This window comes from Sebastes fasciatus, chromosome 21 (genome assembly GCF_043250625.1).
Source record: "Sebastes fasciatus isolate fSebFas1 chromosome 21, fSebFas1.pri, whole genome shotgun sequence".
In the NCBI taxonomy this organism is placed as follows: Eukaryota; Metazoa; Chordata; class Actinopteri; order Perciformes; family Sebastidae; genus Sebastes; species Sebastes fasciatus.
Window position 1 is genome coordinate 356036 of NC_133815.1, and position 16968 is coordinate 373003.

The 16968-nt window shown below is 43.7% G+C and overlaps 1 protein-coding gene across 1 annotated transcript in view; it reads left to right on the forward strand.

The window, feature by feature from the left end:
• dnah5l (dynein, axonemal, heavy chain 5 like) overlaps positions 1–16968 on the forward strand; it is a 73692-nt gene that overhangs the window by 55351 nt on the left and 1373 nt on the right. The window contains exons 74-97 of the mRNA XM_074622337.1: positions 368–469; positions 570–683; positions 2498–2665; positions 2849–2953; positions 4114–4227; positions 4485–4661; positions 5044–5238; positions 5345–5500; positions 5934–6116; positions 6198–6368; positions 6460–6711; positions 6830–6956; positions 7140–7261; positions 7344–7493; positions 8439–8603; positions 8704–8921; positions 9067–9122; positions 10160–10281; positions 11899–12049; positions 12137–12336; positions 13570–13758; positions 15906–16038; positions 16207–16415; positions 16508–16729. Coding sequence (XP_074478438.1) covers positions 368–469; positions 570–683; positions 2498–2665; positions 2849–2953; positions 4114–4227; positions 4485–4661; positions 5044–5238; positions 5345–5500; positions 5934–6116; positions 6198–6368; positions 6460–6711; positions 6830–6956; positions 7140–7261; positions 7344–7493; positions 8439–8603; positions 8704–8921; positions 9067–9122; positions 10160–10281; positions 11899–12049; positions 12137–12336; positions 13570–13758; positions 15906–16038; positions 16207–16415; positions 16508–16729 — 3801 coding nt within the window. The remainder of the gene's footprint in view (positions 1–367; positions 470–569; positions 684–2497; positions 2666–2848; positions 2954–4113; positions 4228–4484; positions 4662–5043; positions 5239–5344; positions 5501–5933; positions 6117–6197; positions 6369–6459; positions 6712–6829; positions 6957–7139; positions 7262–7343; positions 7494–8438; positions 8604–8703; positions 8922–9066; positions 9123–10159; positions 10282–11898; positions 12050–12136; positions 12337–13569; positions 13759–15905; positions 16039–16206; positions 16416–16507; positions 16730–16968) is intronic.

Sequence of the window (16968 nt, forward strand, 5' to 3'; positions counted from 1 at the left end):
AGAGAATAAAGTCATAACTTTAGGATAATAAAAGTCATGTCTTCCTCCTCTAAAGAGTCATTTCTTCATCAGGTCCGTGTGATTCTTTCTTCAGAATAAACCGAAACTAAAGTAGAACTTCACAAGATGCTCCACGTTCCTCATTTTCACACTATTTACCCTCTAAAATAACACGTAACATTACTACTGTAGAATATTATCACTTTATTCTCTTAATATTATGACTTTATTCTTGTGATCTCAGGTTTACGTATTATTCTTCAGTGTGGCTCTGATACTCTATATGTTGTAAATAGAAGCTATTCACACTGTGGATGAGAATCTACCGCAGGTCACTGCTGACTGGTTTCTCTCTGTGTCCGTTCAGACCATCAAACCGGCCGACATCGCCACGGTGAGGAAACTGCAGAAGCCTCCTCATCTCATCATGAGGATCATGGACGTCGTCCTGCTGCTGTTCCAGAGGAAGGTCGCCGAGTCTCGCCCCGGTTTGAAATACTCACTCAGGTGACGGCGGCGACACGTTACCGTCGAACTCACGCTTTCTCCTTCGCTTGTTTTTCCCTCAGATCGACACGGTAACCGCCGACCCCGAGCGACCTTGTCCGCGACCTTCGTGGCCCGAGGCCATGAAGCTAATGCAGAACTCTTCCTTCCTCAGCATGCTGCTCCACTTCAGCAAGGTTTGTGTTTATCAGAGCGGCTGTCAGTCCATTAAAGTAGTTCATTAAAGATTAACAATGTACTAATAACAACACAGTTTTAGTTTCGTATATGACGGCAGAATTCGTAATTCTCATTAGTTAACCATACTAACAGTTACAGCAGTTTATGTTAATAAAACATAATCTAATTAATAAATAAAAATGACTTTTCTGACTCACAATAAGTGGCCTGCTGCATTCATGATACTTTATATGAGCACTATATTTATATTATCTACTGTAGCTCCTTCTCTCAAACCCTAAAGGTAGTATATGTAACTCTCAGAGAATCCCTGTTATTAATAACTAACTAAACTAAAACTAAAAAAACATCTATTTGTAAAGAGGCTAAAAGCATGAAAAAAAAAAACATTCAGAAATATGTGAAAAAAATATCTAAAAAATGTCAGAAAAATATGAGTAAAATATGTGAAAACTAAACAAAATAGCATCTATTTGTGAAGAGCCTAAAAGCATGAAAAAAAACATTCGGAAATATGTGAAAAATATCCGAAAAATGTCGAGAAATTATTAGGAAAATGTACGAAAAAATAGTAAAATAAATATTTGAAATATTAAAAATTACAGTAAAATATGTGAAAACTAAACTATTTCCTTCCATAGAAATCAGACTAGAGGCTGTTAAAAGTTACGTTACAACCTGTACATGTAAATTGTTACGTACAGTTCCTTTAAAAGGATATTTTAATAATAATAACAATGTATTAAATAATAATGTGACGTGTTGAAGTGACGAGTCGACAAAATGTGACTCACAGTCGAGGTCTAAAACTCAGACTGGTTCCATCAAACACAGAAGAACACACACACACACACACACACACACACACACACACACACACACACACACGCACACACACATCTATCAGTGTTGCACACACACCTCTATCAGTGTTGCACACACACACACACACACACACACATCAATCAGTGTTACACACACACACACACACACACACACACTGACTGAGGGAAACTCCCTTCTCATCTTCCCTCCACGGCCATCACCTGCTTTTATTGACATACCTGCTAAGCTGAGGATCAGAGGAGCTGGAAAAACCCTCAACTGTTTGTGTGTGTGTGTGTGTGTGTGTGTGTGTGTGTGTGTGTGCGTGTGCGTGTGCGTGTGCGTGCGTGTGCGTGTGTGTTGATTTGAGCCCTCAGCTGCTCCACTAACATCTCCGTCTTTAACACATCATCTGTTCTGTTGTCGAGTCCTGAAGTCTGACTCACGGAGCCACAGAGTCTCAACACAACACTCGTGGCTTCACTACTTTTATCCTGCTCATTTAAAAACAATTCATTTCTGTCTCGTAAATCCATGACTTTATAATCTCAGAGAATGAAATATGTTATTCTCCTAAATATGTCATTTTTTTCTCGTAAATCTGCAAATTTATTCTCAGTAAATATTCAAGTTTTTTTCTTATAAACTTGTGAGTTCTTTCTGGTAAATTTAAAACTTTAATCTCAGAAATTCCGTTTTCCCCCCATTGAATATGACCCTCCTCCCCTGGTTTCGTTATTATTTCTAATAATTTAAAAACAAACTATTTTTCCGATTTTTGTCTGTATAACCTCAGTGAATATTCAAGTTTTTTTTCCTTGTAAATTTGTGAGTTTTTCTTGTAAATCTTAAAATGTAATCTCAGAGAATATCTCATTTTTTCTTGTAAATGTACGAACAGAATATAACGATCCTCCTCCTTCTCCTCTTCCTCCTCCTCCTCCTCCTCCTCTTCCTCCTGCTGTACTGTGTGTTTGTGCTGCAGGACTCCATCACAGAGGAGGTGGTGGAGCTGCTCGCTCCCTACCTGGACATGGACGACTACAACCTGGAGTCAGCCAAGAGGATCTGCGGCAACGTGGCGGGACTCTGCTCCTGGACTCAGGCCATGGCCGACTTCTTCTCCATCAACAAGGAGGTGCTTCCTCTGAAGGTACCGACACAGAGGAGGATGTTCGATGGGTTTTACCAGCAGGAGTACAGGAACACTGCCGGCCCGGTGCTCATGAAGCTCGGTGGTGTTCGGGTGGAGCGTGGACCGAGGAAGAGCCCAGTAAATGTTGACCTTCTACTTGTTCGTGTGTGTGTGTGTGTGTGTGTGTGTGTGTGTGTGCAGGCTAACCTGGCCCTGCAGGAGGCTCGTCTGGTGGTCGCTCAGACCGAACTCGCTAATGCTCAAGAACAGCTGGACGCCAAACAGCAGGAGCTGGACGCCGTGCAGGTAACCAACACACACACACATTTATACGATCTGCCTTTAGTTCCTCTAATCCGTCGTCTTTGATTCTAAACGAAGAGATTCTGGTCCGTAGAGGTCGGCCAGTCGGCCAGTCTGACGTCGGCTCTGATTCATCTCAGGCAGGTTTCATTAAAATACAGACGGACTTCTTTATCAGTAACAAACACCTGGAGACTGAAGATGAAGAAAGAGGAAGCATGGCTCATAATGTGTGGTTTTCTAACAGTGTAAAATGTTGAACTCCTCCAGAAGACAAACCTTTTCTGATTGAAGTGGAGCAGTTTGATGTTGTTTATTAGCGTGTAAAAGGTCTTAATTTAACCAGAATTCATAGAAAACGAGTCCCCCTTCAGTTGGTCCAGACAGCTTCATGCAACAGATGAATTAAGACGTCCACCTGTCGTCTGTTGGTTCGATCTAAACCGTCAAACCGCTGCTGGATTTGAGTTTTTCTATTTTTTTCAAAGTTGTTTTTAAAGATATTTCAGCTTCTTCTTTATCATCGCAGCGCCATGCGTTCCTATTTTCTTCCTGCATTAATGTCGGTGTTTTATACGACGGCGTACGAGGGCTATTGTAGGTAAAAAAAATATATAACATTCCAAGAAGAAAACTTTACGAGATTTAAGATGTAATTTTTTACGGAAAAAACCCTCCAACCAGTACGTTGTTTTCTTCTGAATGGAACCAGTTCACAGTGAAGCCTCTTCAACGTCCGGATGCTGAAGATAGTCTGGTGATTCTGGGCTAAAAGTATTTCCTTATTGTGCAATCCTGTTGTAAAGTATAACACAATTTTTCTGATGTTTTTTTCTCGTGAATTTGAGGCCCTGATCTCAGAGAATATTCAAGTTTTTTTTGTGCAATTTTGAGATTTTAATCTCGAAAAATATCCAATTTTTTTCTTGCAAATTAACACTTTAACCTCGGAGAATATTAAAAAAAAAAATTCTTGCAAATTAGCGATTTTAATCTCGGAAGTATTTTTGTTTTTCCTCTGAATATCACCCCCCCACCCCTCCGTCCTCCAGGATCCGTAATTATTTCTAATAATCGAATACGTCGTCGTAGTTTTATCCATCTAATTTAATAACTAATAATCTATTTTAACGTATAAATAAGTGATCTGGTGTGAACTTTAGGCGCTTTACGACGCCGCCATGAAGGAGAAGCAGGACCTGGAGGACGACGCCCAGGCCTGCCGCCGCAAGATGTCCAACGCCACGGCTCTGATCGACGGGCTGGGAGGAGAGAAGGTCAGCCTTTTACCCATCCCTCCATCCATCCATCCATCCATCCATCCATCCCTCCATCCCTCCCTCTCTCATCCCTCCATCCATCCCTCCATCCATCCATCCCTCCATCCATCCATCCATCCATCCATCCCTCCATCCCTCCCTCTCTCATCCCTCCATCCATCCCTCCATCCATCCCTCCATCCATCCATCCCTCCATCCCTCCCTCCCTCCCTCTCTCATCCCTCTCTCTCTGTCCTGGTCTTGATGTGTTTCAGGTCCGGTGGACGGACAGCAGCGCCGGGTTCCAGACTCAGATCCAGCACCTGGTGGGGGACGTCCTCCTGTCTGCGGGCTTCCTGTCCTACGCCGGTCCCTTCAACCAGGAGTACCGCAGCCTGCTGCTGGAGCTGTGGAAGAAAGAGATGGAGGACAAGCTCATCCCCTTCAGTCCTGTAAGACATCTATCCATCCATCCATCTATCCGTCCATCCCTCCATCCATTTATCCATCCATCCATCCATCCATCCATCCATCCATCCATCCATCCATCCATCCATCCATCCCTCTATCCATCCATCCATCCATCCATCCATCCATCCATCCATCCATCCATCCATCCATCCATCCATCCATCCATCCATCCATCTATCCGTCCATCCCTCCATCCATTTATCCATCCATCCATCCATCCATCCATCCATCCATCCATCCCTCTATCCATCCATCCATCTATCCGTCCATCCCTCCATCCATCCATCCATCCATCCATCCATCCATCCATCCATCCATCCCTCTATCCACTAACTATCTACTAACTCTCTGGACTCTCTTCAGGACTTGAACGTGATTGGTCTGCTGGTGGACAACACCACGGTGAGCGAGTGGACGCTGCAGGGTTTACCCAGCGACGACCTGTCTGTCCAGAACGGCATCGTGGTGACGAAGGCGTCCCGCTACCCGCTGCTGATAGACCCCCAGGGCCAGGGCAAGACCTGGATCCAGAACAGAGAGCGAGACCAGCAGCTGCAGGTGAGGCCACAACGCCGGTGTCTCCACGGTGACGGTGAGACGAGTATAGAATCAAGACAAAGACACAGGAAGTCAAAACACATCTTCGTCTGTCTTCGTCCCCAAGGTGACGTCTCTGAACCATAAATATTTCCGTTCCCACCTGGAGGACAGTCTGTCTCTGGGGCGCCCCCTGCTGCTGGAGGACGTAGGGGAGGACCTGGACCCCGTCCTGGACAACATACTGGACAAAAACTACATCAAGTCTGGATCAACTTATAAAGTAGGACATCTACCTGTTTCTACCATTATCTATCATATAAATAAATATTAATAATATATATTAATATATAATAATAATATATAATAATATATTATAAAAATATAAAATATCTAGTGCTAGCTAGCCAGTGATTTAATATATCTTTATTATTATAGTGTTCAGTAGTCAGGGGTTAACCCTGCAGTGTGGACCTGTGTCCACTCCTTCTAGCAGTGACAGTAATCACTAAAACCCTGTTGAGCTGAGCTTTCGTCCGCTGACCGGCTGCTCTCACACAGCCAGCAGCTCCAAAACATCACCGCTAACTTCCACATTTATTTGGTTAAACTGATCACATGTTGTAAATCTAAATGGTTCCTTTCTGGCCTGAATAAACATTAAAACTCAATGGCCAGTAAAGGATGTGATTTCTTCCTCTCTCGTCCTCCTGCAGGTGAAGGTAGGAGATAAGGAGGTGGACGTGATGAAGGGCTTCACGCTCTACATCACCACCAAGCTGGCCAACCCGGCCTACAGCCCCGAGGTCAGCGCCAGGACGGCCGTGGTCGACTTCACCGTCACCCAGCGAGGCCTGGAAGACCAGCTGCTGGGACGGGTCATACTGCTGGAGAAACAGGTTATATAAATATATATAAATATATAAATCACAATGCTTCTAATGATGAATCTGACCCGTCCACCGCGTGGATCCCACCAGGAGCTGGAGGCGGAGCGAGTAAAGCTCTTAGAGGAGGTGACGTCCAACAAGAGGAAGATGCAGGAGCTGGAGGACAGTCTGCTGTTCCGGCTGACCAGCACCCAGGGGTCCTTAGTGGAGGACCAGTCTCTGATCGAGGTTCTGAGGGTCACCAAGACCACCGCTCAGGAGGTGCTGCTCTCCGTCTGTGTTCATACTCACAATACACTGCTTCAAAATAATAAAAACCCCTCTGACTGAAGGACACCAAACAATGTTCCAGGTGAGCGAGAAGCTGTCGGTCGCGGCGGAGACGGAGGTGAAGATCAACCAGGCCAGGGAGGAGTACCGGCCGGTGGCCACCAGGGGGAGCATCCTCTACTTCCTCATCGTGGAGATGTCGCTGGTCAACATCATGTACCAGACGTCTCTGCGCCAGTTCCTGGGCCTCTTCGACTCGTCCATGCAGCAATCCGCCAAGTCGCAGCTCACCTCCAAACGCATCAGCAACATCATCAACTTCCTCACCTACCAGGTGCTGTTCACTGACGACGTCACCTTTAATCATCCATCAGTAAAAGACATGATCTAACCTAGAGATGTTTACCTGTTGAGGTGACTCCTGCTTCTGTGCCGGTCTGTCCCTCCCTCAGGTGTTCTGCTACACAACCAGGAGTCTGTATGAGGAGCACAAGCTGCTGTTCACGCTGCTGTTGGCTCTGAAGATCGACCTGCAGGCCAGAAACATCTCGCACCCCGAGGTGCTCACCTTCGTCAAAGGTCACACACCCTTCCTCTTCCTCCTCCTTCTCCTCCTCCTCCTCCTCCTTCTTCTCCTCCTCCTCCTCCTCCTCCTCCTCCTCCTCATCCTTCTCCTCCTCCTTTTCCTCCTCCTCCTCCTCCTCCTCCTCCTCCTCCTCCTCCTCCTCCTCCTCCTCATCCTTCTTCTGTTTGTGTGTGCAGGTGGAGCCTCTCTGGATCTGAACTCTGTAGAATCCAAACCACGGCGCTGGATCCTGGATCAGACCTGGCTCAACCTGGTGCAGCTGTGCGGCCTGCCGCCGTTCAGCCAGATCCTGACCCAGGTAGAATCCAAATCCATTTACACCGGAGCAGGTAACGCTGGAACACGTAGACTTTACGGAGAGGATGTTTTCTTGTGTCCAGGTGAGCCAGAACGAGCGTGCCTGGAGGACGTGGTTCGACCATCCGACGCCAGAGGATGCCACGCTGCCTGATGGGTACGAGGAGAAGCTCGACACCTTCCGGAAGCTTCTGCTCATCCGGAGCTGGTGCCCCGACCGAACCACCGCTCAGGTCAGACTGCTGAACACTGCAGGACGGCTCTCTCTCGTTCCCTACGGTGTAACACCGGCGCTCTCTCGTTACTGGCGGAGTAACACCGGCTCTCTCTCGTTCCCTACGGTGTAACACCGGCTCTCTCTCATTCCCTACGGTGTAACACCGGCGCTCTCTCGTTCCCTACGGTGTAACACCGGCTCTCTCTCGTTCCTTACGGTGTAACACCGGCGCTCTCTCGTTCCCTACGGTGTAACACCGGCTCTCTCTCGTTCCCTACGGAGTAACACCGGCGCTCTCTCGTTACCGGCGGTGTAACACCGGCTCTCTCTCGTTCCCTACGGTGTAACACCGGCTCTCTCTCGTTCCCTACGGTGTAACACCGGCTCTCTCTCGTTACCGGCGGTGTAACACCGGCTCTCTCTCATTCCCTACGGTGTAACACCGGCGCTCTCTCGTTCCCTACGGTGTAACACCGGCTCTCTCTCGTTCCCTACGGTGTAACACCGGCTCTCTCTCGTTACCGGCGGTGTAGCACCGGCTCTCTCTCGTTACCGGCGGTGTAACACCGGCTCTCTCTCATTCCCTACGGAGTAACACCGGCGCTCTCTCGTTACCGGTGGAGTAACACCGGCTCTCTCTCATTCCGTACAGTGTAACACCGGCGCTCTCTCGTTACCGGTGGTGTAACACCGGCTCTCTCTCGTTCCCTACGGAGTAACACCGGCGCTCTCTCGTTACCGGCGGTGTAACACCGGCTCTCTCTCGTTCCCTACGGTGTAACACCGGCTCTCTCTCGTTACCGGCGGTGTAACACCGGCTCTCTCTCGTTCCCTACGGAGTAACACCGGCTCTCTCTCGTTACCGGCGGTGTAACACCGGCTCTCTCTCGTTACCGGCGGCGTAACACTGGCACTCTCTGCCAACGAGAATGAAGTCAGTGTGTATGTGTGTGTTGACCAGGCGCGGCGCTACATCTCGGACTCTCTGGGTCAGCAGTATGCTGAAGGTTTGGTTCTGGACCTGGACGCCATGTTGGCCGAGAGTGACAACAGGACGCCGATGGTCTGTCTGCTGTCGATGGGCTCTGATCCGACTGAAAACATCGAGAGACTGGCCAAGAACAAGGTGAAGGGATGGGATGGATGAATGAAGTTACCTGCGGTGTAACACCGGCGCGCTCTCTCGTTTCCTGCGGCGTAACACCGTAACTCTTTCGTTCCCTCAGGGGGCGCCGTGCCGTCCCATTTCCATGGGGCAGGGCCAGGAGGTTCACGCTCGCAGGCTTTTGGCCAACAGCATGACGGACGGCGGCTGGCTCCTCCTCCAGAACTGCCACCTGGGACTGGACTTCCTGGACGAGCTGCTGGAGACGGTCACCGCGGCAATGCCAGAGAGCGTGCACAAAGGTTTCCGGGTGTGGCTGACGACCGACGTGCATCCCAGGTACATGATGAAGAGCAGACGACGCCCTGCCGGCGTCCTCTAGAGGGCGCGGTGCTCATTACACCAGAACAGAGAACACCAGTAGTGGAGCTCTAATGTAAAGTTCATACTGAGTCATCTATAGCTTCATTTTGTTTGTGTGCAGGTTCCCCATCACCTTCCTTCAGTCCGCCATCAAGTTCACCAACGAACCTCCTCTTGGTAAGATCCAGATCTAGTTCAGTGAACCCGGTTCTTCATCCTCAGCTTACATCCTGAACCCTCTGAGACTGTGGTGACCTCTAGGATAATCACAGCCTCATGAGACTTTACAGCCACAAACTAGAGACCTAGAGCATTCAGAGGATGGATGGATCAAACTAGAGACCTAGAGCATTCAGAGGATGGATGGATCAGACTAGAGACCTAGAGCATTCAGAGGATGGATGGATCAGACTAGAGACCTAGAGCATTCAGAGGATGGATGGATCAGACTAGAGACCTAGAGCATTCAGAGGATGGATGGATCAAACTAGAGACCTAGAGCATTCAGAGGATGGATGGATCAGACTAGAGACCTAGAGCATTCAGAGGATGGATGGATCAAACTAGAGACCTAGAGCATTCAGAGGATGGATGGATCAGACTAGAGACCTAGAGCATTCAGAGGATGGATGGATCAAACTAGAGACCTAGAGCATTCAGAGGATGGATGGATCAAACTAGAGACCTAGAGCATTCAGAGGATGGATGGATCAGACTAGAGACCTAGAGCATTCAGAGGATGGATGGATCAGACTAGAGACCTAGAGCATTCAGAGGATGGATGGATCAAACTAGAGACCTAGAGCATTTAGAGGATGGATGGATCAGACTAGAGACCTAGAGCATTTAGAGGATGGATGGATCAGACTAGAGACCTAGAGCATTCAGAGGATGGACATTTTTCGTGTGTCATGTGTCAGACTTTTGTTGTCCGACACATTTCTGATTTATGACTAGAACAACTTGACCCTCAGCTTAAGACCCTCTTTACCCCCCTAAAGACTCCCTGGACCCCCTAAAGAAGACTAAAACGGGTCTACTGTGGGTCTCAGAGGGTTGATAGATCTATTTGGTCATACATCAGGTTTCTAGCAGCGTTTACTGTTTATCTTGGCTAATTGATTGATTGACATAGTAACTGATTAATTAAATGAATCCAGCCGTTCATAATGTATTTACAGGAGAGATGTGTTGTTGCTTTGCGTCTCCATCAGGGATGAAAGCTGGTCTGAAGAGGACTTTCAGTGGTGTCACTCAGGACCAGCTGGAGATCAGCAACCTGCCTCAGTGGAAACCTCTTCTGTACGCCGTGGCCTTCCTGCACACCACCGTACAGGTCTGTCCACACGACATCACCTTTCTACCACGACCAGCCGCTCTGCTCGTCTTAAATCACCACTAATTAGAATGATGATGGACACATTCAGATATTCACCACAGAAAGCTTCTGCAAGATGAATCTCAGTGAGGTGAATGACCTCCTGCACGCTGATTTGGAAATAACAATCGATTAAAATATTTAATGTATGTATATATTTATTATTGTAAATCAATTAACAACACAAATCAATGACAGATATTGATCCAGAAACCCTCACAGGTACTGCATTTAGCATAAAACAATATGCTCCAATCAGAACATGGCAAACTCAAACTGCATGTGATTATCATAAAGTGGGCATGTCTGTAAAGGGGAGACTCGTGGGTACCCATAGAACCCATTTACATTCACTGATCTGGAGGTCAGAGGTCAAGTTCAGAGCGTTATTTAACCTCCTTCATGACCAGCTAGTCTGACCTGGTTGGTACCGATGGATTCATCAGGTTTTATAGTTTACTATGATACCAAGATCGGACTTTTCTTCCGTCTTTGTTTCGGATATTTTTAAGACTTTTTTTGACTTTTTTTCCGACATTTTTCAGACTTTTTTCCGACATTTATTTTAACAATTTTTTTTTATTATTTTCGGACATTTTTTCAAATATTTGGGGGACTTTTTTTAGATATTTTTTTTTGCAATTTTCAGACTTTTTTTAAGACTTTTTCAGACTTTTTTTTGACAGTTTTCTGACTTTTTTTCTGATGTTTTTCAGACTTTTTATTGGACATTCTGACATTTTTTCGGACAAAAGCCCTCACACATTCACATATCTGGAGGTCAGAGGTCAAGAGACCTCTTTGAAAATGGACATGACAGTTTTTCTCCGCCAAAATTTAGCGTAAGTTTGGAGCGTTATTTAACCTCCTTCATGACCAGCTAGTCTGACATGGTTGGTACCGATGGATTCATCAGGTTTATAGTTTACTATGATACCAGGATCAGACTTTTCTTCCGCCTTTTTCTCAGACTTATTTTGGACTTTTTTCATGTTTTTTTGTCTTTTTTGACAATTGTTTGACTATTTTTTTACTTTTTTTACTTTTTTTTATATTTGTTTTTAACAATTTTCATATTTCTTAAGACTTAAGACTTTTTTTTCAAAATTTTTCAGACTTTTTTCAGACGTTGTTTTAGACTTTTTTTTGACAATCTTTTCACTTTTTTGGACATTTTTTTTTTACAATTTTCAGATTTTTTCGGATTTTTTTTTTTACTATTTTAGGACATTTTTTTGCAATTTTCAGATTTTTTTCGACATTTTTCGGACTTTTTTTCGACATTTTTCGGACTTTTTCTGTCATTTTTTGGTCTTTTTTCAGACGTTTTTCAGGCTTTTTTTCGAAAAATGTTTTGACTTTTTCGGAATTTTGTTTGACTTGTTATTGGATATTTTTCGGACCATTTTCAGACTTTTTTGACAAAAATTCTGACTTTTGTTGGACCTTTTTTTGGACCTTTTTTCGGACAAAAACCCTCACACATTCATATATCTGGAGGTCATCACGTTAACGTTGACAGCCCTCGAAATAATACGTTTATTCTCTTTTCCTCTTCCGTTGTCCTCCCGTCAGGAGCGTCGTAAGTTCGGTCCTCTCGGCTGGAACATCCCCTACGAGTTCAACCAGGCAGATTTTACTTCCAGCATGCAGTTTGTGCAGAACCACCTGGACGACCTGGACTCAAAGAGAGGGGTCAACTGGAGCTGCCTGCGCTACATGCTGGGTCAGTCCTCTCTGAGTCGGCGTCTCTCTGCTCTGTTTTTACCCCTAGCATTCGATCCCTAACCCGTCTCTGTGTCTTCGTGTCCAGGTGAGGTCCAGTATGGCGGCCGCGTGACGGACGACCTGGACAAATGTCTCCTCAACACCTTCACTCGCGTCTGGTTCAGCGAGAACACCTTCAGCGACAAGTTCTGCTTCTATAAGGGCTACAGCGTCCCCAGCAGGGCGAGGACGGTCCAGGACGTCCTGCAGCACGTCGAGGCCCTGCCGCTGGTGGACTCACCTGAGGTCAGAGCACGCTCTCTCACACGGCACGGCGTGGCGTTAAAAACACAGACCAACCAGCAGCTTCAAACAGAGATATATATACTGTATATATGTAGACGGAGCATTCACTCCTGGATCGTACGTCGTACCGCTTTTTCTGGATAGAAAGCACTATAACGTTTACATTACTCAACCCATTTCAACGAGTCGTTTTATATTCAAACGTTTATGATCTACCTGCGGTAACGTTAAGTTACTTTTCCCAAAGATTTTGCTGAGAACCTGTTAAATACGTGTTAACGTCACTGCTTCTGGTTCCTGGATCAGCGGTCTGTCCTTTGTTATGGTGGGATTCAATCAATTATTAGGTCATTATTTACTATCATATCACTGATCATAACTAGTATTATTATACTAATATTTACTGTTATCATTATTTATTTATGTACTACTTTTTGCCTGTTATTCAGTTTGCTCTTATTAGTGAGTAATAATAGTAATATCAGTAGCAGTATTAGCAGTAGCCTAGAGACTGAAAGTATGATCGCTACAACAGAGGAAGACATTTCACTCTACATTATATTATATTATACTATATCATACTATATTATATTATATTATACTATATTATATTTTATTATATTATATTTTATTATATTATATTATATTTTATTATATTTTTTATTATATTTTATTAAACTATATCATACTATACTATATTATATTATATTATATTATATTATATTATACTATATTATATTATATTTCATTTTATTATATTTTATACTATTTTATACTATATTATGTTATATTATATTATTATTATTTATTTATTTTAATTATATAATATTATATTATATTTTATTTTATTATATTTTATACAATATCATACTATATTATATTATATTATACTATATCATACTAAATTATATTATATTATACTATATTATATTTTATTATATTTTATTATATTTATTATACTATATTTTATTATATTATATTATAGTACACTATATTAGTTTATACTATATTATATTATATTATATTATATTATATTATACTATATTATATTATATTATATTATATTATATTACAGTTTTACGTTCACTAGTATAGGGTTACAGGCCAGTCAGGCCAGGACCAATATGGCGCCCACATTGACATATCGCTGCAACAGGCTGAAGCGTCCGATGCGGCGTCTACGTGTATATACAGTACGTCTGTGGCTTCAAACCTTTGGCTTCCTGTTTGCAGGTATTTGGGCTCCACCCCAACGCTGACATCACCTACCAGACCAACCTGGCCAATGAGACGCTCAGCACCATCATCAACATCCAACCGAAGGACAGCGGGGGCGGGGCCGGGGAGACCAGGGAGGCCAGCGTCCAGAGACTCGCCAGAGAGATGCTGGAGAAGCTCCCGCCTGACTATGTGGCGCACGAGGTGAGTGTTTAGTGAGCCGGGTGCAGTCCTGAACCGTCTCGGCCAACGCTTACAAACTGTACAAAGATGACATTAAAGTTTACCACAGCATTTCCTCCAGCAGCTGGTAGAGATTCATACATACATAACAAGCAGCACGCCATTTATCCGTTCTAAATGAACCTTAAAGGGAGATCAGTCCAGTATTTAATCCTCTTATCAACATGGGAGTGGACAAATATGCTGCTTTATGTAAATGTATATATATATATTAATTATTATAAATCAATGAACAACACAGATCAATGACAGATATTGATCCAGAAACCCTCACAGGTACTGCATTTAGCATAAAGAATATGCTCAAATCATAACATGGCAAACTGCAGCCCAACAGGCAACAACAGCTGTCAGTGTGTCAGTGTGCTGACTTGACTATGACTTGCCCCAAACTGCATGTGATTATCATCAAGTGGGCATGTCTGTAAAGGGGAGACTCGTGGGTACCCATAGAACCCATTTACATTCACTGATCTGGAGGTCAGAGGTCAAGGGACCCCTTTGAACATGGACATGACAGTTTGTCCTCTCCAACATTTAGTGTCAGTTTGGAGCGTTATTTAACCTCCTTCATGACCAGCTAGTCTGACCTGATTGGTACCGATGGATTCATCAGGTTTTATAGTTTACTATGATTCCAGGATCTGACTTTTCTTCTGTCTTTGCTTCAGACTTTTTTCAGATTTGTTTTCGGAACTTTTGTCTGAATTTTTCGGACTTTTTATTTCAGACATTTTTTTGATAATTTTCGGTCGATACCGATGGATTCATCAGGTTTTATAGTTTACTATGACATTTTTCAGACCTTTTTTTTTTACTTTTTTTTTTTTTTTTTTATTTTTCTGATATTTTCAGATTTTTTTGGGAAAAAAATTTCTGGACTTTTTTTTTTTTTTTTTCAGACATTTTTTGTAAAATTTTTCGGACATTGCTTTGGTTCACATATCTGGAGGTCAGAGGTCAAGAGACCTCTTTGAAAATGGACATGACAGTTTTTCCTCGCCAAAAGTTAGCGTAAGTTTGTAGCGTTATTTAACCTCCTTCATGACCAGCTAGTCTGACCTGGTTGGTACCGATGGATTCATCAGGTTCTATAGTTTACTATGGTACCAATATCAGACTTTTCTTACGCCTTTTTCTCAGACTTATTTCGGACTATTTCGGAGTTTTTTTGTCTTTTTTGACAATTGTTTTGACTTTTTTTTTAACTTTTTTTTAATATTTGTTTTTAACAATTTTCAGAAATTTTTCAGACGTTTTTTTTTTTTACTTTTTTTTGACAATCTTTACTTTCTTGGACATTTTTTTTTTTTTACAATTTTCAGATTTTTTTCAGACAATTTTCAGACTTTTTCTGACTTTTTTTCTGATGTTTTTCAGACTTCTTATTGGACATTCTGACATTTTTTCGGACAAAACCCTTCTTTGACAATCTTTTTACTTTCTTGGACATTTTTTTTTTACAATTTTCAGATTTTTTTTAGACTTTTTTTGACAATCTTTTAAACTTTTTTGGAATTTTTTTTTAACAATTTTCAGATTTTTTCGGATTTTTTTTTTTTTTACAATTGTAGGACATTTTTTCAAATTTTGGGGGACTTTTTGTAGACGTTTTTTGCAATTTTCAGATTTTTTTCAAACTTTTTTTTCAGACTTTTTTTGACAGTTTTCAGACTTTTATTCTGATGTTTTTCAGACTTTATTGGACATTCTGACATTTCTTCGGACAAAAACCCTCACACGTTCACATATCTGGAGGTCAGAGGTCAAGAGACCTCTTTGAAAATGGACATGCCAGTTTTTCTTCGCCAAAATTTAGCATGAGTTTGGAGCGTTATTTAACCTCCTTCTCTACCAGCTAATGTGACGTGGTTGTACTAGTAGTAGTAGTAGTAGTAGTAGTACCATGGTTGGTACCGATGGATTCATCAGGTTCTGTAGTTTCAGGTGATACCAGGATCTCCACTCTAGCTTTAGAACTGACCTGAATCAGCTGATCAATCACAGTTTTACTTGTTGAATGAATTCTGCTGTTATGTTGTTATGAATTATTATTTAATAAGTTTCTCAGCAGAACTGTTGAGTAACTCTGAGTGTTTGTGTTGAAGGTCAAAGGTCAACTGCAGAAGATGGGTCCGCTTCAGCCAATGAACATCTTCCTGCGACAGGAAGTGGACCGCATGCAGCGAGTCATCAGCAGCGTACGGAGCACGCTCACCGACCTCAACCTGGCCATCGACGGTCAGTCACACACACACACATGCGCACACACACACACACACACACACGCACACACACACACACACACACACACACACACACACACACACACACACACACACACACACACACACACACACACACACACACAGTAAGGCGGTGTGTTTGAGGTTTGGCGTGTCGCTGCAGGCACCATCATCATGTCGGAGGACCTGCGTGACGCTCTCGACTGCATGTTCGACGCTCGCATCCCTCGCCTGTGGCTGCGGCTCAGCTGGCCATCGGCGACGCTGGGCTTCTGGTTCAGCGAGCTGCTGGAGAGGAACCAGCAGCTCAGCGGCTGGATCGGCACCGGCCGACCCAACCAGTTCTGGCTCACCGGCTTCTTCAACCCACAGGTCGGCTACGACTCGTCCAACGCAGAGAACTTGAGCTTAGAGGCGTTTGAGTCTCGTCCTGTCGTCTTTACGCCGTGTTGTTTTTCTCGAAGGGGTTTCTGACCGCCATGCGCCAGGAGACGACACGCTCCAACATGTCCAGGGGCTGGGCCTTGGATACCGTCACCCTTAGCAACGACGTCACCAAGATGATGAGGGAGGATGTGTCGGCTCCGCCCCCAGAGGATGTGGGCGGGGTCTACATCTACGGCCTCTTCCTGGACGGGGCGGGTTGGGACCGACGCAGCGCCAGACTCTCTGAGGCCCCGCCCAAGGTTAGCGTGCACGTGTGTGTGGGATTTTTAAGTAATAGTAAATTATAATAATAAATACAAAATTTGATCATAAATAATAAAATATAACAAAATAAAATGAGGGTAAAATAATGTAAAAAAAATAAAGCTAATATAATAAAAGTAAAAAATAAAAATGAAATAGTAAAACAATTATTTGATAATAATAAAATTATGTAAAAAAAATTATAATACATTAAAAATGTAATAGTAAAGAATAA